The following is a 23,216-nucleotide window of genomic DNA, read 5'->3' on the forward strand; positions in this document are numbered from 1 at the left end:
GAGAGTGAGACTTCAGACAGCTGTGGAAGAAAATGAGTGCCCCCTATGGGATGTTGTCCCATCTAAAGGAGAGATACTGTAATACAGTAGCTAAATTGATGGGATTTTGAGCCTAACCAACATAGGTTTGAATCCTAGCATCACTGTGTGGCCTTGGGTAAATTCTCTCTCCCTCCAAACTTTAGTTTTTTCTTCTATTAAATAGGATTAATAATAACAGTCCTAGGGATATTAGGAGAAACACATATATAAATAGTAAGTATTCAATGCATGGTAGCATAATAATTAAGGGATGAAATAACAAATGGATCATTTTTATTCAGTTTTGATTTTCCCAATTCCTATATATTTCTGATGCAAAAGTGAATGTAAAATATTTATTTGCATGTATACATGAATGAATAAATGCAATAAAAATTAGCTGTCTAAAAAGTATAGGTGTGAAGGACAGGTTATTGGTTGCCAGGGATTTGGGATTACAGTGGAGAGCAGAGCACTGTAACTATCAGGGGTAGCTGGAGGGAGGGCTTTGTGGGGCTAGAATAGTCCCGTATTCTGAGTGCTGTGATTCCCAGGTGATAAAATGACATAGAACCACACACCTACATTGTACCAATGTCAGTTTCCTGGTTTTGATATTGTAGGGTATAATAGACGGAGAGTCCATTATACTGTCTATATATACTATTTTTGCAATGTCATGTTAATCTAGGAGTACTTCAAAGAAATATCTATCTAGAACTTCCTTCTTTTACCACAATCACAGTATGCAAATCTCACTTTGTATCTCAGGTGGTCTCTGTGCAGTTCTGGTGTAAGCTTTGGTGTTTGACTTTTGCTTTCTTTTCTTATTCGGCTTTAAAAGAGCTCTTAGTGTGCCTCTCTCCCCCACTGTGACCCCATCCTAGGCCCATTCGCTTCTTCATTACACATGTCCAAGGGTTAAATGTTGGGTAAGTGTGCCACAGACAGGATTTCTAAGGAATGCAAAGTTTGGTCATCTTTGGTTCTTAAATTTCACAATTAACACTGAGCAGTAGGATTAAGCATGTGGCTGGATATTTCAGTCTACTTTCTGCACTAGCAGCAAACGTGTGTGCATTATTAAAATCCTCTGTGGATTGAGAGGTAAAGCAAATCAGTATCAGCTCACAGTTTGGAAGTCTTGATATGATACTATTGATAAGCCAGTCAGCTGAATAATAGGAAAACCAGACATCCTTAGTTCAGGTGATCTGATGGTTGAATAACTGTGTCCCCAAAATCTAGACCAGTGCCTAAGCACTCAGTGGATGTTTGTGGATGAACAAATGGGTGAATGAATGAAAGAAACATTAAGATAAACCATGCAAAGCTGACAAAGTCCAAAAGTAAGAGTACAGAATTAATTCACCTCTGTGGCCTAGGACTTGACAAAGCATGACCTACCAGGAAATGTTCTAACCCTTCTCTCTCTGCTTCTCTAGGCAGCTTGAAATCCACTCTCCAGATGCTAAGCACACAGTGATCCTAAGGAGCAAGGATTCAGCCACTGCCCAGGCCTGGTTCAGTGCCATCCATTCCAATGTTAGTGACCTGCTGACCCAAGTGATTGCTGAGGTCAGAGAGCAGCTGGGGAAAACAGGCATTGCTGGGAGCCGAGAGATCAGGCATCTTGGCTGGCTTGCAGATAAGGTAAGGAAAATGCTCCCCCAGGAGTAGACATTTCCCCCCCGGGTTCCCCCAGCACTTGTTGCAACCATAAAGTCAGTTACCTCATTCCATAGGCTGGATCTCTCATTCACAGGCTATTTGGACTTCCTGTCCATCTCTAGCAGGCTTGTGTTATACATGGGGAGCTGTGTCCTAATCTGCTTTGATTCCCCGACATAGAGTCCAATACGTTGCAAATTACAGGTGGTCACAGATTGTTTGTCAAATGGATGAATGAGTGAGTAGATGCGTAGTTTGTCACACGTATGGAAGTCAGGGAAAATAACTCAAATGCCCAAAGGAGCGTTTGCCTTGTGAGATAAGGAAGTGGAAAAGGTTGCTTAAAAAGGGGGTTTCTGTGAGTTTTCATGAACCTACTTGTTAATAACGTAGATACATTCATTTATAAATAATAGCAATAACAGCAAGGGGTTCTTAGCAACTACCGGGTGTGGGCTCTTTTGATGTATTATCTTATATTTTATCTCTGTTCTTAAGCCAGCAGGCCCTGAAGGTCATCATTTGTGAGCACCTGTTGTGTGCAAGGCACAGTACTAGGCAGGAGTGAAGTGTATAAGGATGAATGAAGATTTAATCTTTGTTCTCAGGGAGGACAGCTACTGTGGAAAAGGACCTGGGGTCATGTTAACACTGTCACTCTGATCTCTTTCCCAAGCTACATGATACATTGAAGATGGTAAAACTCACTTTGCAGCGGTCTGCTGGGAGTTAACCCTTCTCTTCGTTTCAAAGGATTGAGCCTTTGCCATTATTCCTATACCTGATTGCTGTCCCTTCAACTTGATCTTGAGTGCTCAGGAACACCGGGCTTTTGGAACAGTCTGACCTCCCAGTGACTCACATTGTAATAGGCGGTAAATGGGAATAATGATTGTCGCAATAAACAGCCTTTCTGCCAGTGAACCGTGTCATCTGAGACGGCCCAGGCAAACAGCACTTGAAAATAATACTTGAACACAGCATTAGGCTATTTTCCACCATTGTGCTTTGATTGCACCAGTTCATGCCTGAGTCTCAGCCACAGAGTTCAACACGGAGTGGGTTGTTTGATTTGGTGTTGTCCCATCTCTCACAGATTTCAAAGGATCAAAGGAACAATGCAGATGGTGGTAGCCCCCAGAGTGTAATAAACAAAAACCATAGGTAGCCTCTCGTGACCTGTGTGCTGGGGTTCTCAATGAAAACAATACTGCAGATCAGGGTGACATCATTTTAGAAGTCAACAGTCTCTAATACTCTCTACTTTTTACTTCCTCCAACTGTGTGGGGGATATTTTCATTGCAAATGATAGAAAGCTCACGTCAGCTTGAGCAAAAAAGGGATGTATTACTTTTGAGAAAAGTGAACAGTACCCAAGGATCAGCTTCAGCCATGGCGGGATCCAGGGATCCAAATAATGATATTAGGCCTGCTTCTCCATCTTTTTGCACCCAGCCCACTTCATTGGTGTACATGTAGGCAAGCCTTTGCCCTTGGCCCAGCAGTTCCAGGCTTGTGTTTTCCCTTATGGCCTACCCGTCCACCTGAATAAAAGCCTCTTTGCCCTCCCAGTTGCAACAGAAGTCCTGAGATTAAGCCTCCTTGAACTGACTTAGGTCAGATGTTCACCCTGGGTTGTGCTGAGATCGGCCTCATCCGAACCTTGTGCCCTGAGAGATGAGGAGAGGTGGTTCTCTAATGGAAAGGTTGGCTGCCGTGCAAGGAAGAGACTGAATGGATTCTGGGGCAGGCAAAGCAACAGACATTACCTGCTATAGGAGGAGGAAAGGACTGCGATGAAAAGAGGCCCTCACTTGCTTAAGGGCCCGAGTAGATGGGCAGATGTTCTGGAGATCTCAGGGTCCTGGCAGGAAATGGATGGCAAACTCAAAAGCGATGATTGGAAAGGATTTAATGAAGGGATAATTTGTAAGGTGTGGCCAAGGTAAGGAAGACCAAGAAGAGATGGAGAAGCACTCCAGAGCTGCCAACAACAAGAGGCCACAGCCACCCCTTAATCTGAAATGGCAAGGAAAAGGAGCAGTTAGCCGAAACTAGCAAGACTGGTAGCTATAGAAAAGGGCCACCACTAAGAGCTGTGGTCTTTGGGAGGGAAGCACAACCCCCGTGACCCCGCCCCCTGATCTCCTGCTGGTGTCTCCCATTGGATGAGGCTGATGGGAAGCCAGAGGCAAGGGAGCCCCATTGATGTATTCTGATAAGCCCTGTCTCCAAAGGCACAAGCAGGGTCTGGAAAAGGGTGGAGACCCAGACCTGGAGGGGCAAAGGGAGCTGTCCTGCACACATATCCCTCTACCTCAAGTCCAAGGGAGTGAGCTGCTCTCAACTCCTAGAGGTGTTGTTTTTTTTTCTTTTTCATCTCTTTTAACACAAACTTCATTACTCTTTGCACAGTTGGAAAATACAGTCGTATCATTATTAATGATGTTGAAATTTTTTCCAAAGTTTCCATTTCCTCGCTTGTAAGTTGTCTGCTTATACCATATTATCAGTAGACACATTATCAGGCATTCCCATGGAGCACTAATAAAGGCTCATAAAAACCTCTTTTTGGTTTTAGAATAGTACTGTTCTTACAATTTCAGGTAACCATTACAGATGTTTCTTCAAGTTGTATTATGTGTTGTATTCCTACGAGCAGTAATGACTTACCATGGACAGTTATCAGAAGCAGGAATGTCTTTTATTGCCTTCTGCTTCCGAACTTCTTAAAAGATTACCATAGATCAAGTCCTAGGGAAAAAAATCCAAGCTGGAATCTTTTTTGATTAAATATTTAATACTGAATCCTAGTGTGGAGGCATACAAATGGTTTTCAGCAAAATGTTACAATGAATGGCAAATCCTTAATACTGTGGCCTTCTTATCACAAATATCAGAGAATTTGCTTGGTATTTGTAAAGATATAAAGTGTGATCCTATATATATCCGGCTGTAATTTACCTTAAATTGATGTCCTTTGTCTTTTCCTATGCTGTTAATCTTTGATTTTGTGATTAATAGCAGCTCTGGGACATGATTTGTACATATTAAATTTAATTTCAAATTTTTAGAACGGGCATTTACATGAACTAAAACAATATGAAACAACAACTTCCCTTTTAAAATCCCTGTCTATGCTAATCCTAAAACCTCCTCTATACTACACAGGAGGAAAACTTTATATTAATGTTATTCTTCCCTGTGAGATAGTCTGAGGACTGGAAGAATGGCTCCCACAAAATGGCTAGTCCTTGAGGCAATGGAGAGAATTCAGTGCACTCCAAGAGAGGAGAATGCACATGGAAAAAGTTGGAGGTAATCGATTACCTCTACACACTTGTATTTTACCTTGGTAAAAGGTAATCGATTACCTCTACACACTTGTATATTACCACTACAGCTTGTAGTGAAGGCATGTTAGAGACTGATCTAAAGGGAGGCAAGTATTCATCAAACACATCTGGTACCTTGGATAACATCCAATTTTGGAAGATCTTGAAAGCTGGATGGATGATTTGAATTTGATTTGGTGGGCAATAGGGAACCTTCATATACAGTATCAGAGAGAAGGGACTCAGAGGTAATTGCTAGGGACTGAACATTCCTGTCCCCCCAAATCCATATGTTGAAGCCCTCATCCTCAACGTGATGATATTTGAAGGTTGGGCCTTTGGGAGGTAATGAGGCTTGGATGAGGTCATGAGCACAGAGTGCCCACGATGGGATTGGTGCTTTTCTTGGGGATGAAGAGACCAGAGCACACTCTTTCTACCACGTGAGGATACATCAAGAAGGTAGCTCTCCCCAGGCCAGGAAGAGGGCCCTCACCGGAACCCCATGTTGGTACCCTGATCTTGCACTTCCAGCCTCCAGAACTATGAGAAATAAGTGTTTGTTGTTTAAGCCACCCAGTCTATGGTATTCTGTGATAGCAGCCTGAACCATGACAGTGGTTTAAACCGACTTCTTCTTTGTATAGATGATGACCCAGAGAATGGAAAGTGTTTGATCTAGTCACACTCTAAATCAAGATACAGGAATAATTGCAGAGTAGAACAATATGGTGCTATCATTATTTATTTAATTTTTAAAAGAATCCAGTGCAGCTTATTCGTTGCAATTGATTTTAGTCTTTCCTTGAACTCTCATAGCCATTCTCTGGACTCCCCACAGTATCAAGGTCAGCAATGGGCCAACAGCCATTTTTGTTGTTGTGGTTGTTGTTTCCTTCACTTCCTGGTCCTCTGAACTACGACAGTAACAGTCCGGTGCCTGTGCTTCTTTCCCTGTGAGTACCCTCACCTGTAGATGAGGGTATTTTCCCTTGTTCTTAGTGGTCTTAAACCTTTTACCTCTTTCCAGGCCCCAATCTATCCCCAAAGGGCCTATCAATGCTAATTTTCACCCGGAACTGTAAAATACAATATGCCCCAAACACAGTTTTTCAATCATTGTTCTTTAATCTTTTTGTAGTTATTATTCCTGATGTGTTTTCCACGGTCCAATTTCAGACAAGAGAAAAACAAACTAGGCTCTGACTCTCTTGCTACTTAGAAAAACACTAATCAACAGGGACAGGCAGAATTGTTGGATTCTGTTTTGTACTCAGTTAATCAGGTGTCGCCTTTGCTTTACCTTGTTATCTTAGTTTGCAAACTATTTCTTGTCAGATTAAAAACACAAAAACACAACACAAGGAAACAAACAAACAACCCAGTTGGGAGCTCTGAGATGCAAATTCAGTTCTCAGCTTTGCTCATTTCCACTTCAAATTTTTAAAAATGGGAACTTTTATATAGCTCTGCCTCCCTAGGGTGCTACTGGAGGAAGGGAAGTTGGTAATTAGTATTTATTGTGTGCCTAGTCTGTCGCAGGCAATGTGCTTTAAATAATTCCTATTCTATGAGGCAAGCTTGCAGAAGTTGAGTAACTTCACTCTTCCAGCAAGTGGCAGAGACAGTGTGAGCCCTTCTTTCTAATCCTCAAGTCCAGAATTCTTCACTAAGCTGAGCTCATATAGGGACCCAGGGAACATGTGTCCGTCTGTGTGAGACCGCCAGAATCCAGAGTCAGAGCAGTCTCCCATGCCCAAAGCACTGTTCCGTAACGAAGAGACATATCAAAAAAAACTCAAGTCTTTTATGTGTCTTTATGAAAATAAAGGGTGTCTTCATCCGTTCAGGCTGCTGAATCAGAGTATGGTAGACTGGGTAGCTTATAAACAGAAATTTGTTTCTCGCAGTTCTGGAGGCTGGAAATCTGAGATCAGGATGCCAGCAGAGTTGAGTACTGGTGAAGCCCTCTTTCTGATTTATAGACAGCCCTTTCATTGTTTCCTCACTCCTCAGAAAGAGAGGAATGGTAGCTCTCTTCTTCTTGTAAGGACGCTAATCCTGTCATGGGGGCTCCATCCTCATGACCTAATTACCTCCCGAAGGCCCTACTGCAAATACCATCCCATTAGGGCTTCAACACATGAATTTGGAAGGGAAGGTATTCAATCCATAGCAGGGGGCACTCACATATCAGCGAAGGACAACCCTAATTAAAATCTTTTCTCTCCTATCCACTTCCATCCTAAACTTGAACTACTTTCATTCCTTTCATGACCCTAAAAGAAGAAATCCAAGAAAAGATTCAAGAAGAGATTCTCTCTTTGTTCTTCCTGTCCATCCTTGACTGTGTCATTCAGTTACACCTATCTGGCTGGTCCCAGTTTTTACTGTCCACACAATAATCCTCTGCCCTTCTCCTCTTTCTTCCTGTTTTGTTCTACAGAAGTCCAATGAACAGGTCCAACAAAGACTGAAATTGTCTTTGATAGGACAGGTTAGAGAAAGACTAAAATACAAAAACATGCACACACACACACACACACACAGAGTTGGCCTTGCTTTGAGTGTTTCCAGTATCTATGAATTCAGTGATCATGGTTCAAGTCGATATCCCCATTCTCTCAACAACACAGTTCAGATTTCAGTTACAATAGTCTATTAGCTGCAAGTAATTTTATAAAGCACAAACTTTGCTGGCAGCTTTTCATTCAGAAAATCACTATGTAAATAGCTGAAGTGCATCACATTGTGAACAATCCCGTGTCTTCTCTCAAAACCTGTCAGTGATCAGTCACCACATGCCTGTTCATTCACACAGACTGCAAAGTGGGTAGTGGTGTTTCCTCCTTGTTTCATGGTGATGAATCTATGACTTTTTATAAGGATGGATAATAGAAAGGGGGAGTTGTCCAAAAAAGATGAAAGTACAGTGAAATGAAAAGTGATCGTTGTAGAAGTGAGCTTCAAATCAAACAGAAATGGAGTTCCAGAAGAACTACTTGACCTTGGGGGCATAGATGCCAGTGCTCTTCAAGAGACTCCTGATATGCAGCCAGAAGTCAGTGAAGACAGGATGAAGATGCCCCAGAAGAAGTGAGAAGCTTCACAGCATGGGAACTCTCAGAGACCTTTCACATCACTGAAAGTAGAAAGGATAAGATGGCGCTGGCCGATCCAGACTTAGAAGGGAGCAGGATGGCTTGTCGAGGCCTGGAAAAGACACTCGCTCAGAATCCTAAGTTATGTCCATCCTTGACTATGTCATTCAGTTATGTGATGAGGAGAAGGCAACAAGCACTGCTCACACCACTCTCAAGTTTTTGACAAAGAAATAAAACACATTAATTCTCAATCTTTCTAATGTCTTAAGGGATCGATTACTAAGTAAATAGGTTTTAATTTTTTTTTTCATTTCCCTGTGTACTTACAACTGACAGGAAGACAATTTTTAATGTGGTAATAAGAAATATTAAATGTCCAGGGAACAATCCTAATTTTTCCAAGTGCTTGAGACCACTTGGTATGGTTTCAGCCTGCACAGTCTTTTTTATTGCTCAGCACTGCTGTGCAAAGGCAGAACCATCTCTCTCTCTCTCCATCTATCCATCTTGCCCTATATCTGTTTATCCATCCATATCCACCTCCATCTCTCTCATCCCTGCCCCTATCCATCCACCTCTATCTATCCATCTCCCATCTGTCAATGTATTTTCCCTATATTCTCACATAATTCACTAGACCATCATTAGTTTTCAGTTCCAACAATAGCAATTTATTCATCCCCCCCACCCCCCAAATCCACATGAATATCACCAACCAAGTAATTTCATCCTGTAGCTGCACTGCCCAGCGATCTTAGAGCAATCTCGAATGCAAATGTAGAATAGCCTTGGCCTCAGTGAAACAGGCTGCTGGTAATCAAGATCTTGACAGTGTAATTAAAGGAACGATATTTCTGGAGCCTCTAAATATATCAGCTCCACCATCTGCCTAAAAATCACCTACGTAGGAATTTTCCCACCACTTCTTCCCATGGAGAAAATAGTCTCTGACCTGAGGGAACTCCCATCTGATAAGCAGCAATAGAGCTACCCCTGACTTGCATCATCCCTAAATCAAGACTGTTTGTTATGCTAGGAAACACAGACTATTAATGCAATTAAGTGCTAATGGGCCTGTTGTGCTGCTTTAAAAGGCAGTCATCAAGTTCCTGAGTGAATCACATCTGAGATGGAGCAAGACTGAGGAAAACCAGCAGCAGCTTGGTTATCTTCCTGTTAGTCTTTCACTACAAGTGTCGCAAGCAAACATGCCAGAGTGAATGCACATTGCCCCCATCTTCCATTCGCTGAAAAATCAGGGATCTAAAATTGGGGTGGGTAGGTGGCAGAGAGGCAGCTATAATGGAAGGATGGAAATATGCCCACTTTTCTGCGTGACTTCACAGTGCAATTTAGTAATGGGAGTCATTGTCACCAAGGTGGACACATCAGCACTGCCCATTTTGTTCCTGTAGGGCTGATTCCCACAAATTCATATAAGCCCTACTTGATCTCTTGGGAGAGGTGTGTAGAACTCAAGATTGAAAGCTCTCTCTGCCTGGTTGTATGGCCAGCACACTCTGCTAAACTTTATCTTATTGGTCATTGCAGATCACCCTACCTTTATGAAATAGATCTCTTCCAGAAAAACTCCCTCTCTTTAGTAAAGAAAAAAAAGATTTTCCTATTGATTTCCATTACTTGATTATTCCAGTCACCTCCTATTCACCCCCTTGGTGAGGGAGAGATCCCCACTGTAAATAGCAGGAGATGGCAGAACTCATGACACTGAACATGGGACAGAGGAACCTGGCAGCAGCTCATGAGTTACGTTTACTCAGGGTCTGGGGAGGATGCTGCAAGCCTTGCCGGACCACATAGGGTTTACTAGAGGGCAGAGAGAAACATCAGGGACAGTGAGACAGGCTTTGTAGTAACAAGTGGGTGAGATGTGCTCTGGTTCCCATGGGAGTATGGGATTGGCTTGTTTGAATCATTTTGCAGGCCGTCCAAGAAGTAAAACCCATTAGGGTAAGGACTAGGGGGAGTACAGGGAACTGAGGTGGTGGGCATATCTGATGAGAGCAGGAGCCCTGGGAGGCTCAAAGAGGTCAAGGCAGTACATGAAATTTTAGGCCTTACGATACATTGATCAGTGTCCTAGGATTCTTTAGAAGCCAAGTTGGAGATGGCAATTCTTGGGGAGGGATTTACTGAGGGAGGACACTCAGGAGAAACCTGTAAGGCAACGGCTGAAGCAAGAGATGTCGGGGAGGGAGCTAAGCAAAGATGTACTATCAGCTAGAGTCTAGCCTCATCCCAATCCCACAGGGGGCTCTGGAGCATGAAGGGCAGCACAGAGCCCCCTCCACCTTACGCGGAAGAGTTGGGATTTTATATTTCCGTATGAGTCAGCCACTGGCTGTAGGTGAAGAGAGGCCACTCCTGTCTGCCACGGGCAGCTCTCTAGAGGAAGAGAAGGCAGTCATTATTCACATCATGTGAAGGTTGAAGGCTCCAACCTAGAAAAGGGAATTTTGGCAGAGGACCAACAATATCTACTGTAATCCCTTGTGTGTTCATGTGGGGAAAGATATTCCAGCCCACGTACACAGGATCTTCAGGGGGCAAAGAGATACCGAGAGTAGCCAGTTCTGGGACTTGCAGGGGGCTCTAGCCACCACCTAGAAGTTTCCTTTCATTGACAACTATATTCAAATCCTAGTAACTCACTCTGGCATTTATTCATGACTTTCTCCCCACAGCATGGAAGAATTATTTTATAATGCCTTAAAAATTCCCAATGTCATCTTCAGAGTCCCTTTGCAGCCTTACATTTTTGGCTTGGGCTTTTTATTACTCCTAATAGGACTAGGCTGCAGTATTACAAATGCAATGCAAATTCACATGTTTCATTTTTCATCCTGAAATTCTTTCAAGTTGGTATTTTCAGGTTTTGTAAGCTGAAGCTAAGTGATGAAGTTTGAAGTCCTTTATTGATTTTATGTAGAATTAGGAGTAAAAATACAGATGTATCTAGAGTTCTAGAGTCTGATTTAAGAACATCCATATTGACATAGGGCCTGAGTCAAGATGAAAATGAGGGTCTTTATGGAGTCTCAGAGGTCAAGCGGGATTCTCAGAATTACTCTTATTCATTTCCCTTTCATAAGGATTCAGGGAGAGACCCTAAAATATTCCTTGATCTGTTTTGGTCCTACAGGTACAACCTTGCAGAGAAAAGAGGCAGTTTCTTGTTTAGGCCAGTTGCCTCAGTGCCTAGACAGTGTCTGTGTTGTCAAATGAGTGAGTCAGTGGACTAGTGGTAGTAGCCAGAAATGTATTGCTGTTACCAGTAGACACTGCAATAGATTTCACTGAGAATAAAGTACAATCTCACTTTGCATGTTCAACAGGGCTTTCTTGGAAGAGGAGAGGACAACCCAGGGCACCTGACCCTCATTTCTGTGTTTTAAAAAATTGTCTTTCCACATGAGACTTCTCGGACCATAAACTCGGTGAAACTTAGGGATTCCCTTATTTGAAAGCTTCTCAATTTTGAGTGAGATGCAGGAGTGATGGTCTTTGAGTGGCTGTTATGTTTTATGAATTTATCATCCTTCCTAATGAGAACACTAGATTAAAAGTCAGAAAAGGGGGGCTCTAGACTCAGATGTAAATAACACAATTCAGATACATGCCTTACTTATTCCATGGGTTCTAAGAATCATATTCTTACAGAGTTTTAGAGCTAGGAGGGACAGAAAAAAATAACAGAATATGAATTGGCAATTTTATGTTACTTGACCATAATCATGTAGCTAGTTTGCATGAAGTGTGAGACTAAAATTCATGTATCTCTGATTTTCAGCCCAGGGTGTGATTTGCTCCGCCCAGGTATACCTCACCATCCATGTAAAGTGTCCTAAGAACAATTCAGAATTCTGCAAATATACAATCCTTTTATTGCTCTTTCGCCATCGGGGATCATGGGGGCCTGCTGGTCTGGAACTTTGGTGAGATGGGAGGTCAGGATAGAGATTGGGAATATCTTCTAGAAAAGATCAAAGGGTGGAAGAGATTTCTGGGAAAATAAGAGAATGACAGAGTGAAACCTTGGGGAGTATCAGGAAGAGAAGACGCGAAGAGAGTTGGTTTCTGGTCATGATGACCCATTGGCCAACGCCTCTCTTGCCCTAATTAGTATGGACACTTTCCTCTTGTCCCGAAAGACTTCTAGGATAGCACGAACAATGCTTCTTATTGCACTTGTCTGTCAAGAGACTTTATTTTGGCTTACAAAACATGTGACTGTGTAGCTCATCTGCCTCTCCAGCCTCCCTCTCCTACCCCCACCTCCCCATTCCTCACTTCTTCTTTGTTCCACGTACAGACGGACTACATCTTGTGTGAACCATACTCTGATGCTTCTCAGTTGCAGCTTCCCTAGACGCTTTACTATACTTCCTTTTCCCTGGTTAGCTGTCTACCTTAGGGCTGCTTTCTGCTCATCAGCAGTAATGGGTTGGAAAGGGAGAAATGCAAATCAACCCGATCTTTATCAGACGCAATGGGAAAAGAATGTGTCAGGGGATTCCATCAGTGAAGATGGAGCATGTAGGCCTGTCTGTGTTTCACAAAAACTTCAGATGAACATTTTGTTTTGTGTACCCAGATCTGCCAACACAGACACACAACACAAAGACAACACGAAGTTAATAGTGTCAGTGCTCAGAACACATAAAATGTCCTTGGTGTGTATGTGTGTGTGTGTGTGTGTGTGTGTGTGCGAACACAGTGAACACTGTAATTGTCTCTATCGAAGCTGTTGAATTCAGGAACCAAGCCTTTTGGCTAAGGTGAATTTGGGGAACCTTGAAATAAGGTCAGAGTCAAATAATCCGATAAGAACTAACTGAATGAGTGTGTGGGAGGCAGGGAAGGCTGGTGAAGCAGGATAGAGAGGCTGGGAGAGCAGGGCTTCGGTTGGGGACCTACCTGCATTTTAATCCCTGCTTTGTTACTCACTGGTTGAGTGACTTTAGGCAAGTTTTTTTTTTTTTTTTAAAGTCTTTGATCCTTTGTGTCTATAAAAAAGACATTAATACTTACCTCAAAAGAGAATTTATATGGTTTAAATGAAATATTCTGTGTCGCTGTCTGGCACAGTGCGGGCAGTAAATTGAAAGCAGTGTAAGAAGGCAGGTATTTCTCTGTTCTAAGCAGTAGTTTTGAAGTGGGATGTATATAGAGGCCTTTAGAAATACCCAAACTGTGAATGCTACTAAAATGTATGTATGTATTTTCTTTCATTAAATGTGGTAAAAAGGATTTGCCCTGGTCCATTCACCAAATTACTGACTTCACTGTGTGACTCAGAACTACCAAATCAGTATTCTATTGTTTAATTTATCTCTAACTTCTATTATTTTCTGGCAGAAAACCATCCCTTTCATAATCAGTACTATCATTTGCCTTTTTAGGCCATTTTCCAAAAAGAAACAGAGTAGAGCGTACACGTATGGTGTGTGGGTGTGTCTTTAATGACATCAAGCAGGAGGGGAAGAGCAGAGCCAAACTGACGGGTCTGGGGAGGGCAGCCAGCCCACACCTTCAGAACTGGCCCCTAGCAAAATCACAAATGACTGCAAGTCATCAGCATTCAGGGTCACGCACAGTAACAACTGTGTTAAATCCATGAAGGCCAAAGATCTACTGTCTGTGGTAGATTGAAAACAGAATAAAAATATATACCCAACAATAGTGCTGCCAAAGTTAGGAAGGGAGAAAGAACAGCATAAATTATGGTTTCTAGGAAAAGGTTGATGGGAAAAATCAGACTTGGGTTGGTCTTCAAAAAGTGAAAAGATTTGTAGTTAGCCTATTTTTTAATTTCACAAAGAAAGTCCTTAAATAAAGGAGCTTATTACATGATGCCTAGAAAAGAGGTCGTAAGTCATAAGTACAATTGATTGATTGTAAATCAATCCCAATTTTCCTGTAAATAGAATATAAAATTCATATATATGTGTAATTTTAACTAAGACTCTATTATCAAGCTTATGGGGTAATTCCATATTTAACCAACTCTAAATTATAAAAACACCTTTCTAAAGTTTATATAAACTTGATTAAATAAAGCAATAAATAATAAGTCATTAAATATTAAATGTATTCATAATACATTAAATGTATTCATAATTCCTGTTTTTTGTCTTTTCCCTAGAAGAGATCAGAAGTTGAAGGAACAAGTATTCGTTCAAAGTTTAGGTTCTAATACATAAAGTTGTATTTTGTTGTTTTCTCCATTTTATATTTAAGCTTTTTTTTGTTTTGTTTTTGAGAGAGAGAGCACGTGAGTGCGGGGGTGGTGGGGAAAGGGCAGAGGGAGAGAATCTTAAGCCGACTCCATGCCCAGCTCAGAGCCTGACACAGGGCTCCATCTCATGACCCAGAGATCATGACCTGAGCCGAAATCAAGAGTCGGACGCTTAACCGACTGAGCCACCCAGATGTCCCTATATTTAAACTTTTCTTTTAGCAAAAAGAGAGCCTTAAAAAGAATTGCTAGTTATTCAGGTTTCTGGAAACCTCACCCTGTACCCTTATATTATTCTGAGAAAGCAGGCCTGAGAATTTTAGAAGCCAAGTTTTTTTTTTTTTAAGGTTTTACTTATTTATTTGAGAGAGAGAGTGCACAAGCAGGGGTGGGGTAGAGAAGGGCTTGGCGCAGAGGGAGAAGGAGAAGCAGACTCTCCACTGAGCAGGGAGCCAGACTCGGGGCTGGATCCCATGACCCTGGGATCATGACTGGAGCCAAAGGCAGACACTTAACTGACTGAGCCACCCAGGTGCCCCTAGAAGCCATCTTCTTCTGGAACTTGGTTTTCCACCATTGGACCCTCTGCCATGTTGTTTTTCCTCCATTTCAAGCTTTATAGCTTTAGCTTGAATAACTGGATTGAAAGATAATTTTATCTAAAATCCAACAGCTCTAAGTCCAGAATGAAACTGTCACAGGAATCTGTGTTTACATCATCTTAGGGGTTGAAAATCTTTTTGATTATAAATAATTTAGTGATTCTTAAAAACAAATGCATGATTAGTTATTTGCTCATTCACTTGATAAACATTATTTAGTACCTATAATTCATTCATTCAGTACATTACCGTGGAGCACATACAACATGCGAGTAGGTTCAAGTACTAGGAATAGAACAGTGAGCAAGTCAGACAAGTTCTTACTGCACTGAAGCCTGCATTTCAGCAGACGAGATGATACACAAGAAAACAAACAATCCAGATAAAAGTGCTATAAAGGGAATGAGGAATGTGAAGGTAAGGGGCTAGGGGAGTTATTCTAGATAATTGCTTATAATGGGCAAGGCAGTGGGTTGGAAATACCAAGATGTTCTCCAGGAACTCACAGACAAATGAGAAAGATAGACGTGGAAACTGAGAATTTCAAATGTACACGCTCTAAATTTCTGTCTTGAATCTGCAAGGGCTCATAGGAAGTAATCTGCTAATTGCACCCAGGAGCGTAAGAAAAGTATTAAGTGGAATCTTAAAGATCGGGAAAAGAAAGACTTTCTTGGTAGCAGGAGCTGCATGTGCAAAAGCTTCAAGGTGCATAATGCATGGCCTCATTTAAGAATAGCCATTAATCTTGGGTGGCTGGAGCGCTGAATATATATATTCAGGTGATGCTGCCTTTCTCAGCAACACCCTCAGGCAGTTGTACCTTCACTCGTATGCTGCTGTATTGCATTTTTAGAATTCTTCTTTGGAATTGCCTTCAAAGACAATTTCTTAGCAACGTATGAAAATCTACTCTAGAGTCACATGGGCATCCCTCTTGGTCTGTGTTCTATTTCTCACTTTCACCCTGCTTGGCTCAGCTCTGCACCCTCCATCCCTTTAGACAATGGTTCCTGCCTCTCAGAACTAGGTACCTGAAGGTGAGTCTTGAGCCTTGGAATATAGTTGGGCACGGTGTTGTGCCAACTGAGGCTGACCACCGGGGACGCCACACCCAAAATGCATGATGAAGCTGAATGGCATAAATTCTTAAGGAAAATAATTCAACAGCATTTGTGAGTGCCTACCACTGGGCCAGGTGCTCTGTTCTACTTTGCTATTAGTTCTAGTGAGCTCTACTTATTAATTCCATCTTCACCCAGTAATGTAAATCTGCAAGCTCACGACTATCCTTCTTTTAAAAAGTTAGAGAACTGTTGCATATTGCTTCTTATGAAATACAGCCCAGGGCCTTGTGTATTGTACCCAAATAGATTTAGAAGTGAACACTTCAGTGTCTCTCCCACAACAGTGTTCTTTCTTGATAACTTAGAACTGCAGAAGTTATAAGCAATTGTCTTGATCTGTTTGGGCTGCTATCTATAATAAAATACCATAAAATACACTGGGTAGCTTAGAAATAACAGAAACGTATTTCTCACAGTTCTGGAGGCTGGAAGCCCAAGATCAGGGTACCAGCATGGGCAGACAAGGGCTGTCTTCCGGACTGTAGACTTCTCGTTGCATCCTCACAGAGGGAAGGGGTGAAGGAGCTCTGTGGAGTCTCCTGTATAAGGGCACTAATTCCATTCACGAGGGTTCCACCTTTATGACCTAATCACCTCCCAGAGGTCCCCCACACCACCTTCTAATACTGTCACCTTGGGCATTAGGTTTTCAACATGGGAATTAGGGGAGATGCAAACATTCAAACCATAGCCCAATGAAATATTTGCATTAGGGCTTTAGGAAGTGACTTCCTGTCTGTTTCCCTCAGCACTCCTGAGAACTCACTGATTCTATAGCCCTTGACTACCAGAGCGCAGGGGAGGTCTGTTGTCTTGATGAGTGAGCCCACGCCCATGGTGCAGGTGTGCCCAGGTTAGAGGTGTGGGCCACCTCGCTGTGCAGGAGCCTCACTCCCTTTCAGGAAGGACACAGACACCATCCGAGATGTTGTGCCTGCCTCATGGTTGTCACGGTGCCAAGTGCTTATTGGGATTCTGCCAAGAAAGGTGTGATCGTGGAGAATAAAAGCGCCTCTTTGAATTGTGCTGACCAGAAAGCTGATTCTTGGTGTTGGAGTGTTTAGTTTGACCTTTCATTTTTAAGTGGTTTTATGAAAATGTGAGCCCTGCATGCTCTGTAATTTTGAACACAGAGGTTTTTCTTGTTTTGTTTTGTTTCTTCTTTTTTAAACCAGGCCTACAAAATTCGAGCTAATCTTAAACACCCATGTTGGGTCCACTAATCATCTCTAAGGGATCCACTCATTGTGCCATCCTTGACGAAAAGGGAAACTGTTAGTAAAAGCATGAGAGTCCTACCCAAAATGTCCTATTAAATCATTACTTAGAAACATGACAGGGGCGCCTGGGTGGCTCAGTTGGTTAAGCGACTGCCTTCAGCTCAGGTCATGATCCCGGAGTCCTGGGATCGAGCCCCGCATCGGGCTCCCGGCTCAGTGGGGAGCCTGCTTCTCCCTCTGACCCTCTCCCCTCTCATGCTGTCTCTCTCTCTCTAATAAATAAATAAATAAATCTTTAAAAAAAAAAAAAAGAAACATGACAGGCATGGAGATCTGAGGAAGCCCTTCTTTCCTAATATAACTTTCCCACTCCTACTAAAGTTTGTTGTCCTCCAGGAGGGGTGATAAGAAGTGTACAAGCAGGATTTATGTGCCAAATGATGCATGGCAGGGGGTGACTTGAGAGGCCCCACTCTGGGGAGAACAGTTAGTTTTTCTCTTTTTAAGATTTATTTATTTGAGAGAGAGAGAGTGCATGCGTGTACATGCGCGAGTGAGCTGGGGGACGGTCGTAGGGAGAGAGAGAATCCTGAAGCAGGCTTCCTGCTGAGCGAGGACTGGGGAGCCGGATGCGGGGCTTTATTCCGGGACCCCGAGATCATGAACTGCGTGAAAACCAAGAGTCGACTGCTTAACTGACTGAGCCACCCAGGCGCCCCAGAACGGTTAGTTCCTTAAAGACCTATTTATTACTAGCTCTTTAGTAAGAGCTGAAGGAAGAAATTGGTAGGAAGGAAAGAAGAACAGAGAAAGAAAAGAAAGGAAGGAAGAAAAGGAGGGAGGAAATAAACAGAAAGGAGAAACACATGCTATAATCATTTTACCTCCATTAGATTTAAACCAGTTTATGTCATTCAAAGGATAGAAATAACATTTGGATTTAGAGACATGCTCTAAATCTTTTCACCCTGACCTTGGGGCTGCTTGCTTGGATCCCTGATGAATGGTGTTTGGTTCCTGGAAATATGATAATGCCACTTGTTTTCTTATTTTGGGTGATAAACCCAGTACATTCCTCATGTGAGCAGAAACGCACATCGATAACCGTGAAGGCCTATGGGTCCAGCAAAGGGATTTTTCCTCCCCTCAATTTTTAATGAGGCCCCGTATTTGTCATCATCCCCAAAGGCTACTCTGAGCACAATGTCCTCAGCGTGTGCACCAGAGCTGATGCCAAGCTGCTGACCCCTGCATTTGATGAGGCCTCAGCTGAGACTCTGGCCCAAGCTCCAACAAATTGTTGGATGCGTCGCATTGATTCTTGGCTCTGATACTAACGTAGAGCTCATGAGTTGTGTGGTGCCCATGTGAACCCAGGCTCTGGCAGTGCTTATGCCAGACGCATGATGAGATGAAGTTGGGAGGAGGGCAGCAAGACCCCCTGCGCACTGGCATCTTAACAGACGTGAGCAACGAGAAGAGCTATGTTGCAGAATCACCATTTCGTAGCTTATGGGAAGTCATAAGCGATCAGGAGGTGGAAAAAAAAAAATGCTGTCTTCTAGCTCCTCTTAAATAAAAAAAAAAAATCCCTCCACATCAGAGAGATGCTTTATGAACTGTGAAATGGGGAAGAAAGTTGAAATGTTTAAAGAGTCAGGTAATCACTTTTATTATCAAAGGGAAGCTGACTTCCAGGCTGGCTGTTGAGTTAACGGCAGATTTAAGAGCCTCGGGCATGGCCGTGTGGCACTGACCACAAGGACACTGGTGATATTTCAAGGCAGCGCTGTGTTGTCTAGTTCTTTTTTTTCCCTTCCCCTCCAGGAGAGGGCAGGCCAGAGCCAGGGCACAAAAGGGCATGCTACTCTGGCCTAGGAAGCAATTTTTCAAAAGGCAGTTGCACACAAACATTTCTACCAGCACACTCTGTGAGACATAATCCTGTGTCAGAGTAGGAGTTGTGCCTGTCTTATTGCACCCAGAGTTCCTGGCACAGTGAGCAGCCCCTAGTTCAAGACAGATCTGTTGGACTCACTAAGGAGCTATGAAAATTGAATATAAGAGCCTTGCTACTAAAGATAGCTATTAGACTTTGGTCCAGGGACTGCTCTTAAATTTGTTCCAGATGCCTCATTTCACAGAGAGGAAAACTGAGGCAAAGAAAAGGTCAATAGCTTCGCACTGTATTGCCCAGCTTCCCGTAAGTGCTAAGGTTGTATGGGAAAGAAGTGTGCCTGCACGGTGCCCTGGGTAAACAGTGGACACGGAGCCCAGGGACCCAGTTCTGATGCTCACACTGCGTTTGTGAGCTCTTTCTTCTTAGGTGAACTCTTGCTAGTCTCTCTGAGCTTCTGCACCCACCCCTGGAAATGGTAATGGTAGTAATGCATGCGAAGGCACTTTGTAAACTGCAGAGCCCCATATAAATGTAAGTGATGATTAATTTTCTGAGACACTGTTGTCCAAACTCTGTTGTTACAGTGTTTTTTTTTTTTTAAAGGGGTCATGTAAGAGTAAAGGAAGGAATGGAATCCATGACCAAATGACTGAAGCAGGGGCGCTCAGTGGCTCAGTTGGTTGAGCTTCTGACTCTTGGTTTCGGCTCAGGCCATGATCTTGCGGTTGTGGGATTGAGCCCCATGTTGGGCTCCATGCTCAGCAATGAGTCTGCTTCAGATTCTCTCTCCCTCCCCCTCTGCTTCTCCCCCTGCTCATGCATTCTCTCTCTTTCTCAAATAAATAAATCTTTTAAAAAATTACTTTGAAGGAAATGCTGTATTTTGCCATTAATATTTTGCTTATATTAAAGGCTCTGAGAAGGCCTGATATAAAGAAGTGCATTTGACTGTGTTTTTGTTTTGTTTTAAAGATTTAGTTATTTATATATTTGAGAGACAGAGAGTAAGCACATGAGCCAGGCCACGGGGGTGGGCGGTAGGAGGTGGGGCAGAGGGAGAGGGAGAGAGAAACTTTAGCAGACTCTGCGCTGAGCATGGAGCCCGATGCAGGGCTCAATCCCAGGACCCTGAGATCATGACCTGAGCTGAAACCAAAAGTCAGCCACTTAACCGATTGAGCCACCCAGGCACCCCCATATGAGTATGTTTAATGCCATGGTTCTTAAATCCATCTCAACCACTATAATTTTCCATCTTTGACCCATGTAGAGACAGACGTGAAAAATGTCACATTCTTATTTTGTATGAATGTTGATAAATGTTACATTCATTCATTCACCATCACTGATTGAGCCTCTGGTGAGCAAGCAGCAGACTGTGGTGTTTCTCGAAAGTAGTTTACGGAGCTCCATCAGGATCACCTGGAGAGGGAATGGTGCTAGTTAAAGTGCAGCTTTCTGGGTCCTACCCCAAACCTACTGAATCAGAATAACTCCAGAGTCGGGGCCTGGGAATATGCATTTGCCGCCAGTCCTGGAAGATCCTGATGCGCAAGGAGGTTTGATAACCACCCCTGTATGCTGTGCTGAGGAAGAAGTTAGTTACCCTGGTTTTATGAGTTACTAGCTATATGACCCGGGCATATAGAAAGTATATATACTTTCATGTTTCTGAACTCCATTTTAAAGAAAAGCAAAAAGGCATATTGCCGCTTCATAAAGGTTTTGTGAAGATTTAATGCTATAATCTATGCAAAGTGCTAATTATATCTATCTTCGTCCTTTTGGGCTGCTGTCCCCAAATTAACACAGATTGGGTGGTTTATAAACCACAGAAATGCCTTTCTCACAGTTCTGGAGGCTGGGCGTCCAGGATCAGGGTGCCAGGTGGGTAGGGTGAAGGCCCTCTTCTGGGTGGCAAATGTCTCCTTGTATCCCCACATGGGGGAAGGTGGGGGCGTCTGTGCGATCTCTTTTATAAGAGGGCTAGGGCGCCCGGATGGCTCAGTTGGTTAAGCCACTGCCTTCGGCTCAGGTCATGATCCTGGAGTCCCGGGATCGAGTCCCACATCGGGCTCCCTGCTCAGCGGGGAGTCTGCTGCTCCCTCTGACCCTCTTCCCTCTCGTGCTCTCTCTCTCTCATTCTCTCTCTCTCAAATAAATAAAATCTTTAAAAAAAAAATAAGAGGGCTAATCCCATTCCTGAGTACTCTGCCCTCATGGCCTAATCACCTCCCAAAGGTCCTACCTCCTCATACGATCACTTTGGGGATTAGGATTTCAACATATGAGTTTTGGAGGGATACAGACATTCAGACCATAGCAACATCTGCTATAATGAGATCTCATTAATGGTGATAGTAGCTGTTGCTGTTATTATTATTGTCGTTGTTGTTGTTCTTATTCCTGGGACCACTGTGCAGGTGGAGACATAAAATAAGCATGATCACTCTCCTCGAGTGCTCTGTCCAGTTAGCAGTCAGCTACATACACCATGATCTGGGTGCTGTAGGAGTGAAATCTAATGGAAAGCCGGACATTCACCGTGTGGAGGGGCTCATGGAAGGCTGTACGAAGAAGATATTTGAGCTAACCTTGAAGGAGGTGTCATTAGGTAAAAACCAACCAACTCCACTAATGCACAGAAGAAAAAAACCATCCTAAGGGTCCTTCCAGCAAACCCGAAGGAACATTGCCACGTATCTGGCCTTGCCTTTTTGGTAACTGGGAGTTGGCTTCCCATCACTTTGTGTCTCAGAGGTATTCTTTCTCTGATTTAATTTTCTTCACAGATTGTCATAGGGAACATTTTTTTCTTAAAAAAAAACAACTCTGCAAATATTCAGAAATAATTTAAAATAATAGTTCTAGTTTCTTTGTTGACTCCCCCCACCCCCAGCTTCTAGTGGCTATTTGATAACATTTGATTTTGTTGCTTCTCTCTTTTTTCCCACTCTTTGTTCTCTCGCCAATAGGTGGCTAAAAGTGACCATGAGCAAAGATCTAATTAATTCCTGAGTGGTGGTGGATAGGACTAATAACAACCGGCATTAATTTCATAAGTGTTCTGTTTAGCATTATTAAGAAAATTTCGCAAATTTCAGTTGATTGCTTGCTATAGGATCAGTCTTGCTCAAGGGTGTTAGTAGGCTATAAATGCAAAACATGGTCCCTGTCCTTAAGTAGCTGATTAATGAAGGAAATGCCAAAGTGCGAAGTTTCAAAGTCAAGTAGTGATCCACAGAGAAACCGTGCAAGGCCAAACACAATCCTATTTGATTAAATAATTGTATAAGTCTTTCTGTGATTAATTATGAGATCAGGTGGGCTAAGTACATTGGTCCAGCCCCATGGAGTATTCCAAAAGAAAAGATACGGGTGGAAAATCTGAATTTAGTAAGTCTCACTTCTGGTACCCTGAAGGATGCATATTTTCTCATGGGGCAGCAGGTCCGTGCTATGATTCCAGAGAGTATAGAGCCAATTTTTCAAGTATTTTCTACAAAGATTGGCAGACATCACGCAGAGCAGTAGCCTAGCATTGCTGGAATGTCCATGCACACAGACATGTAATATGACATAAATCGAGACACATCTCTTCCCTCCCCACCCCACGCAGAAAAGGAGGAAGAATAAATGAGAGGATTGATTTGGTTTGGTTTTTAGCCATTTTGGTGATTTTTTTTTTAAAACAAATTTTTTTCTTAAAAATTAATGTGTGCTCATTGTGAACACTATTTTCCATTCATTTTTCAGTGTGATTATGGATATTGCAAGAGTGGCTCCCATGGGATGGGAGGCAGGATGGGTTGGAACTGCTAACCTTAGCAGCAGCAGACTCTTCTGATGGCTCAGGGCATCCTGCTCCAGACGGACTGGACGGTGGTGGGAGTCTGGCTGGCAGGTGGTCACTTGATCAGCCACAGCAGTCTTTGGTGAGAGAAACCCTCTAGCACAGAGCTGTATACGCGGTCTA

General features: G+C 42.8%; 1 protein-coding gene across 2 annotated transcripts in view; it reads left to right on the top strand.

Moving 5' to 3' along the window:
- The window catches only part of SNTB1 (syntrophin beta 1), a 229,604-nt gene that overhangs the window by 135,354 nt on the left and 71,034 nt on the right, over positions 1-23,216 (top strand). For both annotated transcript variants that reach the window (XM_028090869.2, XM_028090870.2), the window contains one exon: positions 1,467-1,674. In XM_028090869.2, the coding sequence (XP_027946670.2) occupies positions 1,467-1,674 (208 nt within the window). The remainder of the gene's footprint in view (positions 1-1,466; positions 1,675-23,216) is intronic.

Source organism: Eumetopias jubatus, unplaced genomic scaffold, assembly GCF_037043125.1.
Source record: "Eumetopias jubatus isolate StellerSeaLion01/CBP00866 unplaced genomic scaffold, mEumJub1_p1.0 scaffold_4, whole genome shotgun sequence".
NCBI classification, from domain to species: domain Eukaryota; kingdom Metazoa; phylum Chordata; class Mammalia; order Carnivora; family Otariidae; genus Eumetopias; species Eumetopias jubatus.